Raw genomic sequence first — 20,553 nt, 5'->3', positions numbered from 1 at the left:
CCTGTGCAACGAAAAAAGGGGCGGCTCAGGAGTACAACCTAATGTGGACCAGCGGGATGGACAGGCAGCTGTTAAAGGCTAACAGGAGGCACAGCAATGGGAACTTAAATGGAAGATGATAATGTGATAATGAGAATTTCACACAAAACTAACATTGAATGGTTGCTTGTGTTTTCGTGTGTGCACATTTAATTTATAAAAGCTTTGTTCCATCTCTAAAGCAATTAATGTAAAGTAAAACAGCATTATGATTTAGGTCAACATTCTGTAGCCCTCAAGTACAAAAATATAAATACAAACTGTTTAAACAGTATCTTTAATGAGATTCTGGCAGTAGGTTTTTTAATCTAACAAGACACATCACGTAACAGATCTGCCACTGAACTTGCTTAGAGTAAAATCAGCTTCAATATGAAGCTGTTAAGGTATCAAAACCCTGCTTTTTACATGCTAAATATCTTCAGCAAGTATGCACTTAAACACAGCAATGAACTTAACTATCAGAGTAACTAAATACATACATGAAACTCCGCATGTGGATCATATTTCATAGAATTGATTACAACAAATGATTACCTGCATTTTGTTAATTTAAAAATGGTACAAGTCATGCAAAACAATTTTAACGATAATGCAAAGAAAGCTACCAGTGTTTGTAAGAAGTGTTCAACTAAACCAGAATTACATTAAATGAAATACGCATATTTACTAGCAAAGATCTATCACTGTTGCAAAGAAGCAGAGGTAAAATCTTCAGGTTTTGAACGTCAGTTATACTGCAAAATGTCATTGCTCTTGCTTAATGCAGAAGCACATGCTGAGAAGCCCTGAACTGCTTATTCAGAAAGTCTGTTGACAATAGCTCTGGCTTCACCAGAATCAGAGAGGCTGCATGGATTCAAACCAGCAGAGATTTGCAAGAATCAAAGGCAAAGGCACCCTATTCAGCCAGCCAAAATGGTAGCATTCCCTTTCTCATAAGCATGGAGACGGTAATGGGGCAGGTGATAAACATTTCTACAAAGGCAGCATTTTAAATGTTATCATTAATTTCCCATTTTGTAAAAGCCATTAGCAGACACCAGCTTGTAATAGTTTATGTATAATATTAAGCTGCAGGATGAACTCGGGATTTTATTGTCCTGATTTACAAATAAAGACTATTACTAATGCCTTAAAAGCCTACTTTTACTATCTAAAAAGTTTTAACTCTCATTTTCCAGTATTTTACACCTCAGCTGGATTACCATCTCATACTGTTTCAAACATCTAACACTGCTTACTGGAATTTTATAGAAGTTGTACCCCATGTATTAAGCAGCAGGCAATAACAATGGTCTTTTCCAGCACAGCTGCATCTGGCTGGCTACTGAAAGATTAGGAATATTTCTAAAACACAGGAAAACTCATGCAGTTTGGTACAAGTTTGCTGTCATTTCACAGTTTAAGTTTCCTTTAGTCATTGCACTTCTGTTGATAGTCTTGTGGTTTTTTTTAAATATCATTCCGAATCTGAATCTGAGCCAGCGATCTTCTTTTTCTTCTTTTTACCATGTTTCTTGTGCTTCTTTCTCTTTTTCGTTTTATCCTAAAAAAATAATAAAATTAAATTGAAGTTATTGTATTATAAAATTGCCACCTATTAAATTCTGCTAATGCCAAATGAGAGCACGGAAAGGATATCTTTTACAAAGACATTTCAAAGTGATTTCTATAAAAGCCTATTGAGAAATCACAAAAAGATTTCTACCCAGTAGTTTGCATTATTATGAGTAGCGTTCAATTTATCTCCATCATGGTCTGGCTATTTCATACTTCTCACCACTGTCACTATTACATTTTCTAATCTTTTAAATGATTATCCATGCTTTACAGATTTCTGAGCAAGTAATAAGGAAGTGCTTTGACAAGCAGTGACATCTTATGTGTTTGAGAATAACTAGGGTGTTTACATATTTAAAAGTAAATGCTTGTACTTACTGTACAAAATTAAGTAGTTCAACTACACTTAGCTAGATTCTCCAGCACTTGCACTTCGTTTTTTCAAAAAAACAATTATGATTTCAATTGTAAATATGAACACACTCAATTAACCCTATTGGATTCAGTCCTGAAATTATTAACCTGATTACTGTAATACAGATGCTCAGAGGTAAAATCTTGCCTTTTTGCAAGCAGAATTTCCTATGGAACTCTTGAATAGTTGTGACATTACATAAACAAACCAGTTCTGGTATAAAAGCTTGGTTTATACATATTACTCATACACACAATTCTAAGAAAAAAACACATGGTCACTAGAAATATTATGGCAAACAGCTTATAGGATTGTGAAAAAACAAAGTCCGTGGAAAATGTGTACTGAGTATCACTGATACTCCCATGCTGGCATTTTTTGGTGACTAATATAAGCCTTCCCTTCAACTCATCTAGACAACCGAGATGTCTAATTAGGAACACTGCTGCTGACAGGGGAGGAAGAAGATACACAGACATCTCGAGTGGGCATTTAGGATCTCTGATCACTGTGCTCCTAATTGAGGCGCCTCAGGTACAAGTGATGAATCTGAGCTCTGTATCAATCACTGCTGAACCTTCCTCTCACTTCTACCAACAGAAGCCAATAAACAAAATTGAGAAAAGTAACAGATTGCTGACAGCTTTTGATGTGGTTGAGGGAAGAATTATATTAGTGCATATGTTGCAGTGATGATGTCCTAAGGCTCTTTTCATGGTGTGGTAGAGGGGCCTTACCAAGGAAGAATTATTCATAACACCAACAAAGGAACAGCACTGATGATACCTGTCTGCCAAACTGTCACCTTACCCACTACTATATAGGTATCAGTAGCTCTAGTACGTTGATACAGAGTAAAATACATGCTACAGTAAGTATTAAACTTACACAAATCTCAAAACATATGTATCTATAAAGTGACAAAAATCTACAGTGACAAATTCTTCCTGAAACTGTAGAAGTGACTTCAGCAGATAGAGAAATTGATAATTTAGATTCATGTGACAGTAGACTTGCTATAAAACATCTGTATTACTGAAAAATGTGAAATTGGAAACTAACCAAGTACATAGTATTCATATCTTAAAACTACAGTATAAGCAAAAAGGATACTTGCTGTTTTCTCTTTTTCCTCATTGTTTTTCTTCTTTTTTGCTTGCACCTTAAAAACAAAAGTTAAATCAAATGTAATGGGAGAGCAGCATTTGAAATGCTGTTTCAGACAAAACTTTGAGCTTTTATTGCATATAAATGAATGATGGCACAACAGCAGTAGAACATAGTGAACAATAACCCAGGAAGAAGCACTGGTTATCTGTGTTATATTCCAGAATACATATCATCCTATAAACATCTGATTTGGGAACACACTCTGCTTTTAACACACAGCAGAACAAAAAACAGCAGAGATATAAAATTACTAAGCTAATAATGTGGTAAAAATTCGTAATGAAAAGACACAATACATTGGAGCCTTCCCAAATTTTGTAATCCTACAAGAATACAAATCCTAAAAGCAGATTTATACAAGAGCAAAATTGTTACACCCAAATTTTTTTAATTGACTGGAAAAGGGAGCCAAAAAATTTTAGTCATCTTGAGAACTGCCTCCTATCTATTCACACACATCAGAGAGAAATCTTGTGAAGGACACCACACCAATCACTTACCTTCATTTCATTGAGCTCTAAAATATCCACAAGAAGTTGAAAATTTTCAAGAAAATTAATTCAAAATTATTTTTGGGAGATAGGAGCTGTACTAACCAGTTCTTATTAAAAGTTTTTATTAAAGAGAAAAATACAAACCATTTTGAATATGCTACACCCTTTAAATTCAACTCTACACAGCAGATAATTTCAACAATGTATTAAATCTAAACTAGTTTGTTCATTCACTCACACAAATCAGTAAGGTAAAAACCATAATAACATCTGAAACTGAGGTTTCACACTGACCTCCTCTGTCTGATCCGATTCTGATAAGGATTCTGATGATAAAGGTCCATCACCACGATCGGCTTTCTTCCTCTTCCTGCGGTGATTTTTGCCTTCCTGCACAATGTAATAGATTTGTGAGTAAAGTAAGGCCTTTCAAATTTTACAAAACTTCTGCTTAAAACTTAGATTAAAATATTAAGTTGTGAAATATTTTTAAGTATTTTTGACATTAAACTAATTATTCATCATCAACAAAATGCCTCATGAATTGTTAAAATGCTTTTAGTGGAAATATTTTTCTGTGTATTCCTTTCTTGTTACCAAGATACAGCAGCCTTCTGAAAGTGGGAGGAATAATACTACAATGCAGTCTCATTTGAATGTAAATAATAACACATGAAGGAGTAAAAAAAATAAAATGTTTCACCACTTCTAAACACTGAGTAAATGGAGATGTCTCAATATACACATTTAAACACTGCAGCTTCAGACTCTTGCTTTGTTGGTCAAATTAAAAGAAAAAGCTCCCTCTGTATTTATGTCCAACCAGTACAAGCTGTACCTGCCAGCTGCACTTCAACACTTTATACAGAATCTCAGTATACTTAAAAGGACAGTCTCTCTTAAAAATGATTTTGTATATGTTGATGCTGTATGAGATCTATTTTATGAGCTCCTTCCCCCTGCCCCACTTCCCGCTTTACTCTGGATCAGAGGAGGTGTTCCTAAGACTGAATCTACTTTCTTCCATTAAATTTCTAAGGCAAAAAACTGAAAAAAATTCTTGCTAATCCTGTTTTTGCAAGGTGGGATCACACATCTCAGCCGTGCTATGTAGTATGTCACAGGTAACTCAATCCCTTCCCAGAAGTACTCATGAAAAGTACACATGATGCAACCCATTGGAGAGACAAGGCGTCTTCAGGTAGGGGAAGACCTCCAGTCCCCAAATGCCCTTTGCTTTCGGAAGATGCGTGAAAGTAGCATTACAGCCTAACCAAGAATAAGGGGCTATAGTAGACACTCGCTGAAGAGAAGCTACTCAAAGTTAAAAGGAGTTGGTAGGAAACTGAAACTGTGAAACAGAAGCAGGATCAAGGAGAAAAAAAATAGATATTTATTTAAAAAATCAACGTATTTGCCTTATGCATAGAGAATTTGTACATCAAAGTCAATACTGCTGACTGGAGCAGTAGAGGCCTATCTGGTAAGAGAGGTAACTGGAGAGAAAGACTAGGGTGGACTCTGAAAGCACTGTTAGTTTACACATAGGATAGACATAATTAATATTATTTGCATTTAACATAACAGAAGGAAGAAGGTCCTCAGGTGTGTACAAAATGGTGAGGTGGTGGGAGGGAGACAGGGTTTTCATGCTCAAAGAAAAGACAGAATAAGGTAGTTTTTCCTAAACTAATACATTTTTCTCTGGAATTTTTCAAAGCTGTCCTAAGTACAATATCTATAACTACACTTAGATAAATGTATCCTCTGCTTGATCTTCCTTAATTTACAGCAACAAGGCAGTATCCTACCAAGCATACCGCATGTATTTTTAGCTCAATATGACTGCTCAAGATAAAATCCAAAATAACTAGAATTGAGCTGATCTACTACAGTCCATTAAGATACTTTCGTCATTTACCTTCGAAACAAGACCAGACCCAGGAGTTTCCACTAACAACAACTAATAAAACAGGAGCTGAACCCAACTAAAAGTCAGCCTCAAATTGAGGGTACTGAATACCTTTTGACTGTGTAGTTTTAGACAGAAATTTTCCATAGGTCTAAAGTAAGGTATACAATATTAAAACAACAACAACAACAACGAACTCCATTATGTATGTAAAATGCAGTTCTCATGTAAGTATTTCAGGAGTTAAAATACCTTATCTTTTTCATAATCTTCCTTTGACCTTTTCTTTTTTGTGCTGTCCTAAATAGAAAGAAAAACATAAACCATTACAAAATCATTTCAGGAAAAAAGCAGAAATCTCCAAAGCAGTCTGACCATTGTCTCTCTGTCTATTGAAGATCATTCTTCAAAGTTGTTTTTTCTATCTTGCAGGAAAAAAAATATGAAAAAGCCATAATTTGGATGCAGCTGCTAATGTTCTGAACCAACAGTGTGAAAAGGCCTGGATGGAACCAGACAATGGCACATTTGCAGTACATGTAGAGATCCTCTGGAAAGGATACCAGCTATCACTAGACATAGAATATATGTCTGACATGTAACAGTCTGGAGTCTTTATTTTCTCCCCACACCCATCTCTGCTGACCAGGCAGGGGTTAAGCAGATATTTCCATGGAGTTTTCTGCCTTCCAGTTTCAGCAGTTAAGGGTATCTCTGTGTTAGTTCACGTAGCAAAAGTTTTCAAACTCCTCCTAGCACAAATTCATAGGTGTGTGCAGACAGTGATTCATCACTGTTTATACCACACCAAATTAGGCATTACAGTGAAAGCCTGTGATAAAGTCTACACACAGACTCTTAACAACTCACTGTATTATTAATATTCATGCAAGAAGTACAGTTACTATCCACTGTACCACAGGATAAACGCTAACATAACAGAACAAACTGGCTCATTTTTGTTCATTGAGTAAACCTGTGTGTGCTCTGAAAATAGAGCAATGTAAAGTAAAAATACACCCTCTGTTTAATATGCATTTGGGAAAGGCTCCGTTCTCCAACAGGAAACTACTTTGTCCACAGATATTTAGAAAGACAATATTCTGGCCACTGATATCCTGCAATATCTGTATTTTCACAGATGGTGTTCAATTGAATAGCATAATCACAAAAATTTCACAGAATGTTTTATTTTTTTAATTGTTAATGTAGTATTTAAACTAAACTTTTGAGCAGCACAAAAGCTCCTTATGTCTGAACTCAGAAAAGTAGCTAACAACTGCTGCAAGAAAGCACGTTCATTTTCTAAACATCAAATTATTTCTGTGAGGCATTGTGGCCAGTGGACATAGATTCTTGATTAAATCTGGAAGATAAAAGTGCAGCTCAGCTACAATAAGAATGCATGGCTTTAAATTTGGAAGATTAAGAAATATTGATATACCAAAGTCAGAAATGCTTTTGTCTTTATAACACAGACCAAGAAAACTTGCCAAGGGTAGCACGTATTTACCTTGCTGTCTGACTCAGATTCAGAAGTTGAGCTTGCTGAAGATTTCCGTGAGGACCGATACTTCTTTTTCTTTCTTTTCTTCCCTTGTTTTTTATCCTATCCACAAATATTGAAGGAAAAAGGAAAAACACAACCCTGAATTTATTCTCACTAGGATTAAAGACCTACATTGAATGTAAATAATAGGGAACACCAAATTCCTACATGTTATCATGTTCCCTTGAGGAATCAAGTACACTACAATTGATTTTTTTAGTGGAAGACCTTCATAACTCTTCTGCATTAAAAATGTAAAGTGATAAAAAATCCAGGTTCTCAAGATTCTGTTTATTATTTAGATGTGTGCTGTACAATCTGATCATCTGTAGCAAAGACTTTTGCTAAAAAGTAAATGTGGTATTTTTGCATTTCTATGATTAGATGGGGGATTCTATTGAAAAAACATACAATTCAATGTTAAAACAGAAATGGATCCAGTTTACATGCCAGTCAGCCAAAATTAATAGCATTCATAACGAAATTCTTGGACACATATATACCTAAAATTCACAACTTTTGTTATATGTACCAAATAAATAACAATTACATAGTTATATGCAAACCAAGCCCTCAAACAATATTCCAAAATGTGTTACCAAAATCTATGTTAATTAAGTCTCATGAACAAAACACGTTAAATTCTAGTAAGTTAGTTCTTACCTCATCTTCTGAGTCAGATGAACTGCTGGAAGAATCAGAGCTTGATGAAGAAGAGGAAGATGAAGACAACTTGACCAAACACAACAAAAAATGAAGCTTGTGAGATGCAGCATTTTGTCTGGCAAATAGTCAAAAGTCCATCCAAACACTCTCTTCATTTACAAAATATTACCAATGAAATTTTACTTCCAAGAATCTGGTCTTACAAAGTTTTAATTAGTTAAAACTAAAAAGTGACTTCTAACATTTTTCATTTAATCATATATATTTAATGCTCTTTCCCCCACTTGAAGCAGAAGTAAAATTCTCCTTGCATAGCATGTAAGCCACCTCTCTCAACTAAAAAATACCCCCACAGTCAGTTTAACAGCTACATTCAAAATTAGTTATACTTTCTCTTTCCAAGAGAACTTAAATGACAAACAGGAATAACCTCACAGCAAAAAAGCTCAGAAAACTGAAAATTTTGCTCACCCTATTAGATTTCTTCTTTTCCTTTTTCTTTTTCTTAAAAATAGAATAAAACAAACGTTACTTTGGCATAATGTTCTTTCCTCGTGCATTTAGGTTTATGTACTTTGATGCTGGCTTTTAAAACATATTGACAATATTTTGTATTGGTAGCATTGATAATAAATCCAGTTCCAAACACAGATTGTATGAAATTAAAAATAACTTACCTCTTTCTTTTTGGAGGAACTCTCGTTTCCACCCAGCAATTTCTCCCTGTGTTTTTCCAGTTCTTTCCTCCAATTCTGAAAACAAAACCAAACAAAAACAGTGACATGAGTGTCATTTCCAAACAGCTTTTTTGAGAGCTTTTTCAAAATCCTGTCCTCTACCTGACTTTACAGTTTTCACAAAACCCATAGAAAATAAACAACATATTAATCAATGCTACAATGCATTTGATTTCACAGAACATGAATATTCATTGAAATACCATGTTAGTTCACACCTTAGTGTTCAAATTATTTGCATTTAAGAGATTGTCATTTTTCTTAAAGGTTGTCAATTACGGTATTTTTGGGTTTGTATCACAGTGTTCTTGCTTGAGCACTTTAGCAAGCCAGGGCACCCTACCAGAAAATTTGCTATTTTGTCTTAAGTTTTAAAATCATCTGAAACAAAATCTCAAGACAAATTCTCCTGGCCCTTCTTCAATGTTTGCATGTCTCTAGTGTCTGTTTTGGGCCTTGCTGGTGTCAACAATGATTAGAATATTAAATTATTATACACATCTTCATAGAAGTGCTATTGTTTTTGTTCGATCAAGCATATTGCATGGATAGAAGTCTCCTCTTATGCCTCCATTTCAACCCCTCACAAGGTCTCTAGGTCTACCTAAAAACCCCCTTCAAGAGCTCTGAAATGTCCAAGGTGTCCCCATTACACTGAAAGCCTGCTATTTTGCTTCCCATGTCAGGCGCATCATGTGCTCTCCTCTTTATTATTATTATTCTGATCCTCCCTTTCCTCACAATGAATCTGTACTGGTATTGCATTGGAAACCAATGATAATCCACATATTGTGCTGAAGGGACAGAAATACCAGGAATTAAGCAAGATTACACCTGTGCAATGCAACGTGATACACAGATCCCTGAGTCAGCATACTGTGAATCAGCTCAACAGTGCCCGGAGGACACGGCGGGTTAGCCAGAAAACAGCACTGGGCGTCATGCACTTCCATGGTCCAAGGTATTACAGTATATACGCAGTATTGCAGTGGGTTGTACACTGATGTATCAGCTACCCAGAGTTACCTGTGGGGTCTCTAACAACAGCCTGTGCTTTATTAGGCAGGTGTTCTCTTTAAATTGCTTTAAGATTGTGCTAGTGGTACACTTCAAACAAAAAAGCACAAGATCTATCAGTACAATAGGAGAGATGGCATGCCATTCAGAGACTTAAAATCTTTTCAACCACTCAGAGATTTGTTCTTAGGAGCTTTAGGAAGAACACATAGCCATTTCACAATGCTCTGCACCCCTTCCTACCCTTCTGCCATAATGAAAGGCCGTTATCTTCTATCCGTGCCAGTTTCAATTATTTCACAATAAAGCAAAGATAAAAGCAGGAAAAGAATAGGATAAAAAACTAAACCAAAACCACCAAGCTAAACCCCACAGAGCACAGAACAATTGATACTCTCAGAACAGCACCCGATGACCCTCCAAATACTGGTATAACTTCTTAGGCAAGAGGTACAGCAAAAGCAGAGGTGCTGTGCCCTTCCAGTAGCAGAAGAGGAACATAATCTACTTCAACCAGAAACTTCCACACAATAATGAAGACTATTGCTTGAAGCTTATCCCAGGATACCAGAATGCAAGAAGGAAGAGGAACTGTGAAATTAATTGTATACTAACTTCTTTCATGTATACACCAGGAGTTATATGTGAAACTTTCTTATATGGTGCTGATCTCCTGTAGGCACTGCACACAAGCATCAGAACAGCTGCATTTCTACCAGGGAACCAGCATGGAATGTAATCAGCTTAGGATGAGAGAGAGAAGTGCTTTATAATCCTATCTGTATATTGAAGGCCATTCTCTGTGCCTTCTCTTGCATTAGTGTTACATGTACATTCCTTGCCAAAGACATCTGTTTCCAGTACTACACCTCTTTTCGATGTATTTAGATTGTGTGACCTTAAACGAGTCACAATTAGCACAACAGACTTTGATTTATCATACCAGCAAATGCACGAGTTCCATTTATTAACATAAAAATAAGCATTTGTATAACTATACGTACATTTATGAAAAGTTCAAGTTTTATTCAGCAGCAATTTTCAAAACTTTTTATATAGTGTTTCTCTAAACAGAGAGTAGCTCTTCATTGGTCAAAGTGGTAACCTTAACTTCTGATATAAACAAAACAAAACATTTACTCATTAAAAGCTTGGGTGAAGTGAACTATTATGGATACCTAATGCCATTAAAGATAATGGTGGAAAAGTAGCATATATGAGAAGAAGAATCAAGTATTAACATACTAATAACATTACGAACCTCGTTCATCTTTTCTTCAAACTCAGCCAATGCCTTGGATCCTTTTTTTTTCTTTTCTAGTTGCTCTTTCACTTCTTCCCTACATAAAAAGGGTGATAGATCACAATTAAAAATGCCTTTTTCAGCATGTAACTTTTTGTAGGGCTTTTGAAGTTTAGTTTTGGCCGAACTTCCAACAGAAAGAAGAATGAAAGCATCTTAGATGTTATGTATATGGTAACCTAATCCTAATAACTTAAGTGCAGTAAGCTAAATCCCCCTGAAAGATCTAAAGCTACCTTTGCAATGAGATAAATCGCTCTCTAATGTCTTAGAAGAGGAGGCAAAATGCACTGAATGTAAGGTAAGCAGTTGATAATATCTCAAAGTGATTATTTTCTTGGGTATGGTAAACTGTGTTCTAAGAATATACTAGCAAAATATTTTTCTAGAGATTACTTTGTTTAAAAAGCACATATATCTGCAGGCTTCAGGTATCAGGGTTTGTGAGACAGCTAAAATGACCAACATTTTCCTCTTATGAGAAACTGTTACAAAAATATCTAAAGACAAATGACAAATATGCATTTCAAAATGAAATACTATCACGTTTAAAAGAGGAGATTTGAATACATATATAGAAGAGAACACCTTGGCCAGAGACAAGGAATCTTTCAAAGTGTATTACTGGGTATTCTGGGGAGGAGGTAAATACCAGTGTCATTTTAGTAAGAGGAAACAAATCTTTCACTCAAAAGGTCACAAGGGCAGGCAAATATTACCACTTACCATGTTGGTCTTGGCCTGTTCAAGTAGTCTTGTATTGTTGGTCCTGAAGTTTGGGCAGGACCTCGCGCTCTGGCCATAGCTATGGGATTCATATAAGCCTTGAATATGAAACAAGAAACATAAAATTCATTAGCTGCACCATGATACCAAAATCTGTCTTTCTTGTTCTTCACAGAAGCTTTTTCTCATTCACTGAAAAATAATTCTGACTTGTTTCTAAAAATAAAAAATATTTAACTAAACCAAGTTTATTCAGTTGGCAGAAAGACTCAGGTAAGTTGCTTTCAATTTGAGTTATACTGTGGCAGAAAGAACTCACCCACAAAGAGACCTTGTTCCTTACAATGATTCCCCTCAGCTTTGCAAACTGAGTACAGCATCATGATAGCTGAAATTATTTTCCTTGGGATAAGGAAAACCTAATCAAATTTCAGCTCTTACTCTCTGGGACAACTGATCCTATGCCTTTTTAAGTTCTGCTCAAAATCGATTATAGCAGATTCAACAAATTCTGCATGAAGCTTCTTGCAGTAACACCAAAATAAACAAGCAGTGGTGCTCAGCTACAATTATGCATATATAAAAAATTCTGTGACTTCGAGCTATTTTAAGGAGGAAAAAACCCTACAAAACCCTCTAAGCCCCAATGTTATGAAGTATTCCATCTTTCAAACCCATGCATCCACTTCATATTCACTTTAAATATGTAATAGGTTATAAAAGATGAATTTAAAACCTAGAATCCCTAATCCATCTCAGCAATTAATGGAAAAACTCTAATCTAGCAAATAATTTTTCAAATTTTTTTAATCCAGAAAACACTTGGCTCATGCAAAAGGGAGGTACATATACCCCTGTACCTCATGGGCTTTTATCACTATGTCATCCCAACACTTCACTATTTACTTTTGCGTAACTTGCATAATATAACATGCACCATTCTTGGGCTTTGGTTGCCCAGTCTGAGATACAAGATTTTGTAGATTCAAAATAAAAGATTCGACCATATGTGTAGCTCTTACATCTCCAAGGCTGTTTATTATCAGGCCAAGAGCAGCAGCTGCTGCCACCTCTCTGTCTCCCCACACTGCAGCTGGGTTTTTGGGCTAGGCTGTCAAGCTACATTTAGTCCTGGAAGAGGGACTGCAGGCTCTGCCTGGGAAGGAGCAGCGGGCCAGAGGGAAGCACATCCCATGGTCCATCAGGTGGATCACACTGAAGCAATCAGAGGACTCTTTCAGGTGGACCACTTTGACTCACACTGACTTTGCAACTCTAAGGGTGACATTTGCTGCCATTTCTTGGGGCTTTGTTTTGTTGCTTTAATTCACACAGAAAGGCTAACTGACATAGGCAAATAAATGCTGTGGTATGACAATTTAACTAGTTTAATATCAGCTTGGCACCTTCTTTTGTAGCCAGGTAGATGCATATGCTCAAGTAGTTATAGCACTTAAAGATACATATTCACATTATTAACTCTAGCATTTTATTGTATTACAAATCTACAAATAAGTAAAAATTTTGCATCTGAATTCAGCTTTGAGTGGAAGAGAAGTTCCTTTAGCAATGCAGGATGGCAGTATTTGAAGAGTTTTAATTAAACAAAGGTAGTTTCAATGTACTAGATCCACTAGAGAAGACAACAGGAACGTATTTCATGACTTGGCTTACTCCAGTGAGCAAAGTGAGTCAACTCTTTTTGTTTACCACTCAAGAATTTATATACAAAAGCTCAAGCTTCTTACATAATTATTACTCCTAAAACCAAGGTTTCTCGCTGCTCTTAAATAAAAATTAGTTACTTTCTTACCTGGGCTAACCTGAAACGAACACCCTGCTGACCCCCAACAAAACTCTCTACCTGCAGAAGAAGCTACAACTGTTAAATGTTGTATTTTCTACTTCCTCACACAGATCCCAGATAACTAGTTAAGAAGCTTCCTCCATTCAGTGGCTTTAACTTTCTGGCAGCAAGCACATAATATTGCTCCATATTCCACAATTAGGAAATTTATGTATTAAAACATGTTCTTATAATTGCAAACGCATTTATTTATGAAGAATTAATTTGTCAATAAACATTTCTTAGAAGTATTTACACTACTTTGTCAAAATGCATGTCACTAGCCAGAGAGAGCATAGAAATGCACTCTCAATAAAGGAAGCGCTTGTCTGAACATTTGTTTTCTTCTTTTGGCAGTTGCTCAGGCAGTTATTGAAAGGTATTCATTGTATGGCTTTCATGCTCATGAAAAGCATGAATTCAGTTAGCTGGGGTTCTCTGGGCAAGCAATACAGTTACTGCTTTGCAAGTATCCTGCAGATGTGAATTAAAAAAATCATCTCCAAATAGTTAAAACGATGGTGTATTTAAGAAAGGACACGGGAAAGAAGTAACAGGTGGAAAGTTCTACAACCACAGAGGAGAAGCAAAAGGTTCTATATTGTAACTTGTCTTTACTAACAGCCATCATGGCATAAAGAACCTTATAAGAAATATAAAGATTTGTGGGCATTGGTAGGTGCATCCTCCTGATTGTCCTATTAGAAGAAAATTAAGAACAAATAGACACTCAAGTACACAGAATCACAGAATGTTAGGGATTGGAAGGGACCTCAAAAGATCATCTAGTCCAATCCCCCTGCCAGAGCAGGAACACCTAGATGAGGTTACACAGGAATGTGTCCAGGTGGGTTTTGAATGTCTCCAGAGAAGGAGACTCCAAAACCTCCCTGGGCAGCCTGTTCCAGTGCTCTGTTACCCTCACTGAGAAGAAGTTTCTTCTCAAATTTAAGTGGAACCTCTTGTGTTCCAGTTTGAACCCATTACTCCTTGTCCTACCATTGGTTGTCACTGAGAAGAGCCTGGCTCCATCCTCATGACACTCACCCTTTATATATTTGTAAACATTAATAAGGTCACCCCTCAGTCTTCTCTTCTCTAAGCGAAAGAGCCCCAGCTCCCTCAGCCTTTCCTCATAAGGGAGATGCTCCACTCCCTTAATAATTTTCATAGCTCTGCACTGGACTCTCTCCAGCAGTTCCCTGTCCTTCTTGAACTGAGGGGCCCAGAACTGGACACAATATTCCAGGTGTGGTCTCACCAGGACAGAGTAGAGGGGAAGGAGAACCTCTCTCGACCTACTACCCACCCCCCTTCTAATACACCCCAGGATGTCATTGGCCTTCCTGGCCACAAGGGCACAGTGCTGCCTCATGGTCACCCTGTTGTCCACCAGGACCCCCAGGTCCCTTTCCCCTACACTGCTCTCTAATAGGTCATTCCCCAACCTATACTGGAACCTGGGGTTGTTCCTACCCAGATGCAATACTCTACACTTTCCCTTGTTATATTTCATTAAATTTTTTCCCGCCCAACTCTCCAGCCTGTCCAGGTCCCGCTGGATGGCAGCACAGCCTTCTGGCGTGTCAGCCACTCCTCCCAGCTTGGTGTCATCAGCAAACTTGCTGACAGTACACTCTATTCCCTCATTCAAATAATTGATGAATATATTAAATAATACCGGCCCCAGTACTGACCCTTGAGGCACTCCACTAGATAGAAGCCTCCAACTGGACTCCGCCCCATTGACCACAACTCTCTGGCTTCTGTCCTTCAGCCAGTTCGCAGTCCAACTCACTGCCCGATCGTCCAGGCCGCACTCTCTCATTTTAGCTGTAAGGATGCTGTGGGAGACTGTGTCAAATACTTTACTTAAGTCAAGGTAGACCATATCCACTGCTCTGCCATCATCTATCCACCTTGTTATGTCCTCATAAAAGGCGATGAGGTTGGTCAAGCATGATTTCCCCTTGGTGAAGCCATGCTGACTGCCCCTAATGACCCTCTTATCCTTGATATGCCTTGAGATGGCACCAAGGATAAGATGTTCCATCACTTTCCCAGGGATGGAGGTGAGGCTGACTGGTCTATAGTTACCTGGGTCCTCCTTCTTGCCCTTTTGAAGACTGGAGTGACATTTGCTTTCCTCCAGTCCTCAGGCACCTCTCCCGTTTCCGAAGACTTGGCAAAGATGACGGAGAGTGGTCCAGCAATGACCTCAGTCAGCTCCCTCAGCACCCGCAGGTGCATCCCATCCGGACCCATGGATTCATGGATGTCCAGATTGCCTAACTGCTCCCTAACCCAGTCGTCATCAACCAAGGCAAACTCTTCCATTGTCCCGACTTCCTCTGTGGGCTCAGGGGTGTGGGGCTCCTCAGGACAGCCTCCAGCAGAGCAGACAAAGAAGGCATTCAGTAACTCTGCCTTCTCTGTATCTTCTGTCACCAGGGCACCCACCTCATTCATCAGTGGGCCTACACTGCCTCTGGTGTTAATTTTATCTGCCATGTATTTGAAAAAGCTCTTTCTGTTGTCCTTGACCCCTCTGCAAGGTTTAATTCTAAGGAGGCCTTAGCTTTCCTGGTTGCCTCCCTACACCCTCTGACAACACCCTTATATTCTTCCCAAGTGGCCAGCCTCTCCTTACATGATCTATAAACTCTCCTCTTCCACTTGAGCTTACCCAGCAGTTCCCTGTTTAACCACACAGGTCTCCTGGCTCCCTTCCTTGACTTCCTACGTGTTGGGATGCTCTGATCTTGAGCCTGGTAGAAGCAGTCCATGAACACTGACCATCTCAGGCCCCTTTACCTTCAAGCAGCCTCACCCATGGGATTTCCCCTAGCAAAAGGGCAATACATTTCATAAATAGGCTGGGTCTTGCAGTTTAACACCATCAGCTCTTCCTCATTATGCCTCAAGAAGTAAATAAGGGCACTTAGCCATCCATTTGTGTAATGTGTATGTTCACCATGCCTATTACGTATTATTCGACCAATGTAAACAAAGACATTTCCCTGAATGGATCTGAGTACAAACTCATAGCATATACCAGAAAGTAAGAAAGGAAAAAAAAAAAGGGTGAAAGTCTTATGACTTGTTTTTAATCATAAAACTCAGAAATTGTAAATTTACAATGCCTAAATGAAACATGAGCATAAGGTGAATGGCTAACTGGTATGAAAAAGTTTAAAGAAAAATACAAGGAGGCATGAACAGTATAAAATTAGGCTCCACAGTCAGGTACTTAAAAGCACGTTTTCTGGCCTCTAATCCCGCTTCCCGAGGTTAGCATAGCGCCGCATTAAGCTCGCTACAGCTGAACGCCAAGTTTAGGGAAATACGGCTTAGTGACGATCCGAGCTGCTTCAGCAAATGCTGCAACTCCCACTGAGAACATTGTATTTTCGTCAGGACCAGGCCCGCATCTTAATCATCTCCATTTAGCAGTTCACAAAGCAGGCGTCAGTCACGACGGCTGACAGGTTTGACAAGACGATCAGGGGTTGGTTGTTCAGGAGAACCGCGGGCAGGTGCGTGCCCGCCCGCGCAGAGACACCCCGCACGGGGCCGCCAGCAGCCCCGGCCTCGCTCCCCGGGGCGCCCGCCGGCTCCGCAGGGCTCGGGCCGCCTTTGTTCTCCGGCAGCGCGGCGCCTGGAGGTCCCGCAGACCGGCCGCCGCGGATCCCGCCAGCAGCGCTCCAGTGCCTCCCGCCCGCCGCGGCGCAGGCCCGGCGCCCCGCTGCTCCCGCGCTGAGGGGCGGCGGCCCCTTCTCCCCGCCCCGGCGGCCGCAGCACGGGAATGGGCCGGACAGGCCCGCATAGGCCGCCCAGCTCCCCACAGCCTCCCCGCCGGGTCCCGCCCGGAGGTGCCGCCGCCGCGGTTGTGGCGGATCCCGGCCTGGTCACCGCCTCCCCGCCGAGCTGCCCACGTTACTCACCACCCGGTTGTCCCGCTTGCCCATGGCGCCGCTGAGACCCTGCGCCGCCGTCTGCCGTCAACCCCGCCCAACCCAGGGCCCTTTCCCGGCGCCCGGGAAGCCGCGCCGCCGGCGCCCGAGCCCTGCTCGGCCCCCAGCAGCCACCGAGCTGCGAGAGCGGCGATGGCGGCGGGCACACAGCGCCGCCTGCCGGCGCCGCCGCGCTACCACGGCCGGAGCGGCGCCTGTCGGCCGGCGGGGGGCGGCCGTCAGTGCCCGCCGCAGCTCCGCCCCGCCCCTCCTCAGCTCCGCTGGGAGGCGCCGGGGACGGAGCAGTTGGCAGAGGAAGGACGGGCAGGGATGGTAGTCTCGGGGTGGCTCTAACGCAGGGCGTCGGTTGCGGCAGGGACAGCGGCGGGGAGCCGGGCGCGGCGGGCAGGCTCCCGTCGGCGGCAGCGGGACGGTAACTCTGGGCCGGCCTGCGTGAGGGGAGCTGGGGAGCAGAGCGTGGTTCTGAGCGGCGAAACAGAAAGTGAAGGTGCAGTTGGATCCTGGGCCGTTTGGAATAGACATCCCAGGAGAGGACAGATATAGTTCATAATGAGGGTGTTGTCCTCCTGACCTGTCTGATGGGCAGTTGCAGATGGAATTGCGGTGCTTCCTTTTTCCTTCAGCAGGTACAGAGACTATGGGAAATAGCAGCCTAACCCTGGCATAGGATTCAGTGAAATGGGGTTCTATTTGGAAAAAAAAAAAAAAAAAGGTTCTTATTTGTCGCTAACTATCTATCTATCTGCACTGCAAAATAAGGAACACTGTGATATTGACCAGGTTAATATTGGGTTAGGCTAATGCAAATGCTAAAAGAAGCCTGTGAGTTATCAGGATCAACAAACTCATGATTTCAGCCTTCCTTTTCTTAAAATATTACTGTTAAAAATTACCCCACATCAGTTGTTATCTTTGTATACATGGAGAAGAATAGTTACATATTAATACTTCAATCACACAAAGCACAAGTGATTTTTGTTTCTGAAATAGCATTGCCATGTTCATCATGTTTAGCAATAGCTGGAAAAAATTGGTGAGTCCGTGGGTATTTGTCATACCAAGCTATTCAGTGAAGCTGAAAGCAGGCTGTGAGGAAGAAAGCCAAGATGACCACACCACAACTGAAAGTAAAATTTGCTTAATTGAAAATAAAATTTACTCTTGAAAATTGCAAGCTAGTGCTTAAGGAAAGGGATAACTAGTTCCTCAGAAAATAGTTGGTGTGTTCTAATCCAAGGATGGCTACTTCGGAAACACATCAGGCTGAAGCTGTCTCTGAGCTGCCAGTGATGCTGGAGAAGTACATTGAAGACAGAAGAAACAAACCACATTAAAATAGATAAAAATAAGGAGTATTACTGATTGCATTATGATACCCCTTTTGTCAAGCATGGTGATCTCCTCCTCCTGGACACATTTTCAGATTTGGGCTGCAGCCCTTGGCGTACAGGAGCATGGCTGGCTGGCTGTCCCTACGCTTACATGGTGGTAGCACTGCAGGTCTCCGTGGGCTTCAGCTCAGCTGCAGCAGTGTAGACAACACCTAGGCTGTGTCGAGTCTGCTGGGGCAGAATTCAGAAATGTTTTGACCACATTGGAACCAAGAGAGTTGATTCACCCAGCGCTTTGCGCTCTGTGGCTTTGAGCTGGTGTCCGGTGCCTGGAAATGCAGAGACGTGATGCTGCAAGAAGGTGGGGCTGTGGGGTCCCGGGGTCCCTCAGTCCCTGTGCAGGCAGTGGGAGAGGGGGAGTCCTGCGCTGGGCACCCTCAATGTTTTAATTAGACTTCCATTAGCTTTTCTTCCCTGGCTGTGAATGAGGCTTGGGAGTCCAGCCAGAAAATTCAGCCAGCTAAATCAGATGTCTAAAAATGGATGAAAATACTTAGAGAAAGGACTTCTGTGTGACAGGAGACTCAAAGATGACCTCATTTATTGATGGGGGAAAAAAAGCAACACAACTGATGGGTGTAAAATGAGGAACGATATGAACACTGTAAACCTTGTTTTCCTTGTATCAGTAAATGGCAGGCAAATGATAGACAAAGACAATGCATTTAAATATTTTAAAATTAATATTTGTTTCTATGGTGATAAGCATGTGACATCTAGTGTCATTAGATAATTTTGAGGTGAAGAGGATGAGAACATTTATGTGAATAATGAGAAGAGTGACATTTGTGCTTATTCTCCAGGGCCCTTTGTATTCTGCTTAATGGATTTATTTTTTTTTAAATATAATTTTCTCTTCCATAATTGGGTTTTATGAACTTCATGCAGAGTGTAAGTCACCTTCTCACAGATAAGAACTATGAAGAAAATTCTCATATGAAGAATTTGTTCTATAATTGTTTTCAGACTGTTAGATCTTCTTCTGCGGTATCTTGCCCCGAGCACTGTCAGAGGTAAATCACCAGACAGTATCCAGATCTGTATGGCAGCTCTTATTTAATCTGTTCAATATTTTCCTGATTTTTTCCCTTTTTCACAATGCATTAGCTATGGCTAATATGGGTATTATTTCTGACGCAGAGTGTTCTGCTCAGCCACAGGCCTCATTGCAGTTGATTTTGTGTCCGTCCCTGACTGGACTGCTGCTCATAATCTCATAATGTGCTTAAAGACTAACTCGGAATGTCACATAATGTAAGGGTAGGTGCTGGTTTTATTGAATGCTGCATCACATCTGCAACTATGTTTTGTAAAGGATTTTCATAGTTCCTTATAATTTCTAGAGGCAGCACAAAGTTTTAGTTCTAAGTTACAAAATCCTTTGTGGCTTTGGGGTCTGGTTGGCTTTGCAGTCGTATCTGTCCGCAGCTTTCATCCAGAAGCTGCAATCTGTTTGGATGTTCAAGCTTACAATTTTTAGATTCCTATGTCTGGTGGCTCATTGGAGATCTTGTTAGTAAAAACTACTGGTATCCTGCTCTAAAGAGCACTTACTGATCTTTACAATAAGGTTAAGCTTTATTTGAGTTGTTTTGATGAGAATTTTTTAGTTGATTAGGAGTGAAGACAGAAAATACGCATCTGTTTTTGGAGTCTGATGTGTCGTACTGTGTTTGACTCAAAACACACAATTTTACCATTTCTGTGTACCCAGAAATGTTACTGTACATATTTATAGCCAATTAAGAAAA

General features: G+C 40.0%; 1 protein-coding gene across 3 annotated transcripts; it reads right to left on the bottom strand.

Moving 5' to 3' along the window:
• Nucleotides 1-300: 300 nt before the first annotated feature.
• On the bottom strand, nucleotides 301-17,559 carry FAM133B (family with sequence similarity 133 member B). Of its 3 annotated transcripts, XM_065831551.2 has the most exons (11): nucleotides 17,382-17,558; nucleotides 11,592-11,689; nucleotides 10,824-10,902; nucleotides 8,486-8,560; nucleotides 8,280-8,312; nucleotides 7,806-7,874; nucleotides 7,107-7,202; nucleotides 5,846-5,893; nucleotides 3,976-4,071; nucleotides 3,135-3,179; nucleotides 301-1,588 (listed from the first exon to the last, which is right to left on the bottom strand). In XM_065831551.2, exons 1-11 carry the CDS (start codon nucleotides 17,403-17,405, stop codon nucleotides 1,502-1,504), a joined length of 750 nt encoding a protein of 249 aa, XP_065687623.1. In that variant the 5' UTR covers nucleotides 17,406-17,558; the 3' UTR covers nucleotides 301-1,501. The 3 variants fall into 3 exon arrangements, with proteins under 3 accessions (XP_065687623.1, XP_071661230.1, XP_071661229.1); XM_071805129.1 differs by lacking the exon at nucleotides 3,135-3,179 and having other exon boundaries at nucleotides 17,382-17,559; XM_071805128.1 differs by lacking the exon at nucleotides 8,280-8,312 and having other exon boundaries at nucleotides 17,382-17,559.
• Nucleotides 17,560-20,553: the final 2,994 nt, after the last annotated feature.

The sequence above is a fragment of the Patagioenas fasciata genome, chromosome 2 (genome assembly GCF_037038585.1).
Source record: "Patagioenas fasciata isolate bPatFas1 chromosome 2, bPatFas1.hap1, whole genome shotgun sequence".
Lineage (NCBI taxonomy): Eukaryota > Metazoa > Chordata > Aves > Columbiformes > Columbidae > Patagioenas > Patagioenas fasciata.
This window is presented reverse-complemented; position numbering and strand designations above follow the sequence as displayed.

Coding starts and splice junctions, on each gene's coding strand:
- FAM133B (XM_065831551.2), bottom strand. CDS start 17,405: ATGGGCAAGCGGGACAACCGGGTG. Junction 11,690..17,381: donor GCAAGCGGGACAACCGGGTG/GTGAGTAACGTG, acceptor TTCATATTCAAG/GCTTATATGAATCCCATAGC. Junction 8,561..10,823: donor TTGAAGAAAAGATGAACGAG/GTTCGTAATGTT, acceptor TTTTGTTTTCAG/AATTGGAGGAAAGAACTGGA.